The following is a 6000-nucleotide window of genomic DNA, read 5'->3' as shown; positions in this document are numbered from 1 at the left end:
GCCAGAGCTGGGAACGGGGGCAGCGGCAGCGGGGGGCCGGGCTGCGGCGGGGAAGGGTCGGGACGGCGTGGGAGGAATTAGAGCACCCGGAAAGGCCCCGGGTACCTGGTTACCGAGGAGCTGGTCAGTAGCCGTTGTTAACCACTACGGCGCTGTAGGCTCCCATGCTAAAGGTACATGAGTAATGTACGTAATTCTCTTACAAGGTTCCTAGGAGTCATGCCAGCTTATAGTGCCGCAGATGATGCTCTGACAACCAAGTTGGTGACTTTTTATGAGCACAAGAAGGATTCCTCCGTCCCTTCTCACCAAGCGACTGTCCTCTTATTCGACCCCAGAAATGGTTCTTTAAAAGCTGTGAGTTTTATGTATGCTTCTGCCTTCTTCCCAGTTTGTGTTCTGTCAGTTCTCCCATCTGATTCTTAGAAGCTACAGCTGGTGTAAATTGCTCTGAGTTTATCTGCATCATCAGCAAAGATGTGTTTGTGCCCCATGAGCATTTGGCCTAAATCATTGTATCTTTTGTACGTGTTAAACTGTGCTCTGCTCTTTACTACTACATGTGATGTGAAGGGTATCTGATGTCTTACAGGGTGACTGGAAGAGAGGAATGATGAAGAATAATTTACCTTGCGTTTGAAAAGAAAAAAAACCTTTGTTCAATAAAGAATTGATTTTCAACCATCTTAAGTTAAATCTAAAGAGATTTACAATTGTTAGAATAGGGCACAGTATTCAGAGTCTGATTTGTTTGTTTAAAAAAATTTAAGAATTTTTTAAGAATATTGACCATTTTCATTAGTCATTATTAAAGGGCCAAAACTGGTCAGGAAAACTATATTGGTCTTTTATTCCTAAACTGTATCAGAAAATCTTTCAGCTTTTTAAGCCCCTTAATTTGCTTGTATACAGTAGCTAATGCACACTGAGGCAGGAGTGCCCCACAGTGTGTGATACACATTAAAGGAATTCCATGGTTCCCTGCCATTCCCTTGTACAGACCAAGACAATGCCATGAATGACTGCCAGCTTGCACTGGTCCCTGGTCTTACTGGAGTACAGAGTATTGCAGTTAGAGCAATCTAGTCCCTGCATTGGAGAGACAGGGAAGTGCAGTGCACAAAGAGCTGTGTGAGTTACAGGTGGCTCAGCTCTGGCCAGTTTTCACTCCATTTGTGTTGGTGGAATGGCATGGAAGAACTGGAAAAGACAGAGAATCTGCCCAGTTTTAAACATGTGACTGTATGGTTTGTGGATGCTGTAATAGTAATTACCAATTTTATATTTTTATCTATGCTCTGTAATATCACATAATTCACAAACCTGATGAATATGTGTGGTATTACTTATATTTTCAGTGTTCATTTCAGTTTGAACTTTTTTAAAGGTCCTAGATGGGAGTGTCATTACAGCAAAACGAACAGCTGCAGTTTCTGCAATTGCTACCAAGGTATGTCTTCTGATTCCTAAATCAAAACAGATTTAGTGGTGTTATATATAAATTAACTAGAAGGAATGATGTATGTGAATTTTCATCAAATCCAGCTTTAAATTAGGTTTATGATGATGTATGTACCTTCTGGGTATGTACCTTTTCTGGGGGTTTACTGAGGTGTCTTCCTCTGTCATTTTTTTCTGTTTGTTTTAACATACTGCTTTATGGCTTTGGGTGATGTAGATGTGATAAATTCAATTTTGTTTACCTGTACATCTGCTGTTGGGCCAGGCCATGTGGCTTGCACTGGACCTGGAGAAAGAGGAAAAAGGCACATTTCCAGGGGGCAGTGTGGGTCCTCTTAAGATAGATGGTGTCCAGGATAGATGGATGACTTGTCCAGAGGTGGCTCTTAGTTTCTCTGTTGTCACTAGAAGATGTCCAGATGACTGTCCCTGACTACAGCCATAAACCTCAGTGCCTGAAGACAGGTGAGGTGTACCTTGCTGTATGTTGATTTACATCATTTAAATTTCAATTGGAAATTGTTGGGTTTGAATTCTTTTTTAAAACTATATTTAGCTGGGCTGTTAATAGTGGGCAGAGAGCAAGTCATCATCTAGTGCACAGCAGGGTTTTAGTCCTCACCTCAAAGGATGAGCCAATAAGAAGAGGGCCAGAGCTGAAAAATACTCCTGGTTTTCACCCATCAGCTTTGCATCAGAATGAAGGCTGATCTCACCACTTCGTTAGTGGCAGTCTTCATGCCAGTGTGACTATCCATGGCAATAGAGCTAAACTGACAAAAAATTGGAGGAAGAATCTGTCCCCAGGAGCTTCCTCTGAACCAAGGGACAGAACAATTTACAATGGATTCCTTGGACATGAGGTTATAGGACCTCATTCGTCTTAGCCAGTCTATACTTGGGCAGTTCTGACAGTTTTTACACAGTTAAGGCTCTGCTGGCCTCGAAGGAGCTTGCCTGATGAAGGGACTTCAAGGTCAGATTCTCCACTGTCATCTGTTGTTTTGGGAAATTTTCAGGAGTGTTTGAGTTTAGCTCATAGTTGTCATCTTGTCCTCTTTATGGCATTTGCTTTTCAAAGACCCATGCTTTTATGCAAGGAACCTTTGAAATTAGTGCTTCAGAGTCTTTCAAAGGAACACTAAAAAGAATTCTTGCTACTGAAAAATGAGATCAATGATATTTTTTTCAATTTATTTGCAGCAGAAAAAGTAAGAGCCTAGACAATTCTAAAGCTTTTTACATAGAAGTGAGTGGCCCCAGCAAATGCATAAAGAAGACACAAGGATAGCTTAGGGCTGGATTCCAGCAGCCCTCCATTCCTTCTGCCAAGTACTGGTGAATCACAGGCAAGAAGTAGACTAGAAAACCAAAAGCAACAACTGAAATGAATTTTAGGTTTTGTTTCTCAGAACTATCCCTGTTTTTACAATGCTTGATGCATACATATTATGGCTCTTAGAATGCCAAATTATGCTTGTGGTATAATTTATGGCTTCAGTTAATTGAAAAAGAATGTTTAGTGTGGGGCTACCAGGACTAGTTTGCAGCTACCACTTTCAGTACTGATAGCTTTCGGTATTATGAGCCATGTTTTCAGCCAGTGTAAAACATCAACACTATGGTTTTGCACTTAATTAGTCACAGAGGTGTAATATATTATACTAATATTAGAGAGTGCTGAGGCCCCAGAATTTCCACTGGCTCATGCTGTTGCATGTTAAATCTGAATTTTAAGAGTCAGACTTCATTCCAAGACCAGAATTAGGCCAAGATGGATTTTGGTGCTATCATCACTAGCTTTTGCATTGAAATTTATACACATGAATTTTGTTTTATATTAATATGAATAAATACTAGCTTTTTAATAAAAACATTTTTTGTTTAAAAGGGGTAAGGATACTGCTTTCTTTTTAGTATTTTGATATATATTTGTCATATCTGTTAATGTATTGTCCTTACATGTTTTTCTTTTATATTTGATACTGTGTAGTTGTTAATGCCAGCTTTCACAGAAGTGCTATGCATTTTGGGAGCTGGTGTTCAAGCATACAGCCATTATGATATCTTCACAGAGCTGTTCACGTTTAAAGAGGTAATGAACACATCTTAACAGGGTACATTTATTTTTCTCTATTACATTTCAGGAGCACTTATAAATAATTGCAGCCAGTGAAGTTGCATTGGATCTGGCTGAGATGGAGTTAATTTTCCCATAGCAGCCTTTGTAGTGCTGTGCTTTGTACTGGCAGCTAGAAAGGTGTTGATAAATACACCAGTGTTTTGGCTGGTGCTGAGCAGTGCTGGCGCAGCATCAAGGCTGTCTCTCCAACATTCCTCCCTCACCAGTAGGCTAAAGGTGGGCAAGATCTTGGGAGAGGACACAGCCAGGACAGCTGACCCCAGCTGACCAAAAGGGATATTCCGTACCACATGGCCTCTGCTCAGCAATTAAAGCTAAGAGGTGGAGGGGCGAGTGGTGGCTTTTGTTATTACAACATATGTTTTCTGGGGCTTCAGTACATATAACCTTGCTCTACTTCTGGGTAGTGCCTGGACATTGTCTGCTGATGGGAAGTAGAGAAGAAATCCTTGGTTTTCCTTTGCTTCTGTGAGTGGCCTTTGCTCTTACTTTATTAAACTGCCTTTATCTTGACCCACAAGTTTTTCCATCTTATTTCCTCCTCCTCTTGTCCTGCTGAGGAGGAGAGTGATAGAGTGGTTTGATCCGCACCTGGCATCCAGCCATGGTCAACCCACCAAAGAATTTAAGGGATTAATCATATTTTGATATTGTTTCTACAGAACCCAAGAATACTTGAACAGCTGTAGAATTTCTTGCTCATATGTTGGCCTTTAAAAAAAAAAAAAAAAAAATTGGAAACAAAGTAATATCAGATGGCTCTTTCTCACTGTCAGAAAATCCTACTGTGTATGCCATACTTGAATAAGCTTTCTGTGACTTTCCCTTGAATATAGTTATTAAAAATATTTGTATTTTATAAACACAGCTCTACAAGGAGCTGTTATTCTGGTATTACAAAACAGTCATTCAAATGTAGCTGCACACACATGAAATTTAGTTGCTTGTTTGATGAGAACATTAAAGGGGAACAAAAAAGGCCTCACCTTTAGGATATTTGTAACTACCTACTAGAAATTGAAACAGTGTTCCATTTCAGCAGAGAAGTTCTCCCAGCTAATCTGTTTGTCTTTTTTTCCTTGAAGGTCAGGATATGGAATCGCACCAAAGAGAAAGCAGTGAAATTTGCTAATTCAGTTAATGGTCCAGTGCAAGTCTGCTCTTCTGCTCAGGAGGCAGTTACTGGGGCTGATGTGATTATAACAGTCACTATGGCAACAACACCAATTTTATTTGGAGACTGGGTAAAACCAGGTGCCCATATCAATGGTATGCTATGTTCTCATCATGTAAAGGATACATTTATTAGCACATTGTTTAGCATCAAAAACTGTTGAAAAGCAGTACTCTGCTTCTCAGAATGAATGTTCTTTCATTTTTACTTCTCCCCTTTAGCGAGGATCACTTTTCCCAGTCTTGTCTTTCTGGCTGTCTGGAGCCAGAAATCCTGCATATTCCAGCACTGGATGTTTGCTAGAGCATGGGATATGCTTTTTTTTCCCCTAGTAGTGCATCATCTGTGCCACCATGCTGTCACCTGATGCTCACCTTGCTTTCCATTTACATAACCCATACAAACATGTTATCTCCAAAGTGATTCCTGCTCATTGTAATGTTTCCCTAGCAGCTGTCATCTTTTCTTCATGCAATTTTGTAAGCTCCTCTATTTGTTCATTTTTAGGCTGGTCACATTGATTTATGGGTTTTTTGAGTTAAAAAGATGCAATAACTGATTTAAGAACTTCATAATTTGACATCTAATTATGGTGAGGTTTGGGGGGGCGCTTTTTTTTTTAATTTACCTGCCTTATAATGATGTTGCAAAACTATTGTTTGGAGTCTCTGGATGTGCCCACATTTGTTTATTTTATTAGTTGTGGGCCTGGTTCAGATGACCTTGTGCACTTTCTAAATAGCGTGGTAATAAAACAAAAGTGAATTGTCAAAGGGAATGATTTAAAGAAAGGTCCCACGTTCCAGCAGGATCCTACCAATTTTTCAAACTCAATTTAGTCCTTTGTCATTGAATGTTGTCTGCATTATGTCAAGGTCCGGAAGCCAGAAGTACAACCAAAATCAGTTAAGGTCTACAGTCACTGAGGCAACACATACACGAAGATCCCTCTTCTTTCTTTGCCTTTTTCTTTTTCTTTTTTTTTTTTTCCTCCATTGAGGCTTTTGTGCTGTTTGAAGAGGCTTTCAGGCAACATGGAATTTATTATTCCATAACCATTGGACACTTCTAAAAAACATTTGACTACAATATAACTGGGTTTATTGTTTTTAGCTCATAACAAGTTGATAGTGGTCTTGCTGTATTTAAAAAGTTAAGCTCCTTGATTTGTTTTCAGTTGCTCCAGGTAAGCGAAAGTCCATAATCTGATCAATTTGTACTG

The 6000-nt window shown here is 39.7% G+C and overlaps 1 protein-coding gene across 1 annotated transcript in view; it reads left to right on the top strand.

Moving 5' to 3' along the window:
• The first annotated feature begins 51 nt into the window (after positions 1-51).
• The window catches only part of CRYM (crystallin mu), a 9067-nt gene continuing 3118 nt past the window's right edge, over positions 52-6000 (top strand). Inside the window, exons 1-5 of the mRNA XM_026859292.1 lie at positions 52-123; positions 207-357; positions 1388-1450; positions 3455-3556; positions 4690-4873. Of these exons, the coding sequence (XP_026715093.1) occupies positions 220-357; positions 1388-1450; positions 3455-3556; positions 4690-4873 (487 nt within the window). The 5' untranslated portion in view covers positions 52-123; positions 207-219. The remainder of the gene's footprint in view (positions 124-206; positions 358-1387; positions 1451-3454; positions 3557-4689; positions 4874-6000) is intronic.

Source organism: Athene cunicularia, assembly GCF_003259725.1.
Source record: "Athene cunicularia isolate RWA chromosome 14 unlocalized genomic scaffold, athCun1 chr14_part1, whole genome shotgun sequence".
NCBI lineage: Eukaryota > Metazoa > Chordata > Aves > Strigiformes > Strigidae > Athene > Athene cunicularia.
The sequence above is the reverse complement of the archived record's forward strand: the minus strand, read 5'-3'. Positions and strand labels throughout refer to the sequence as shown.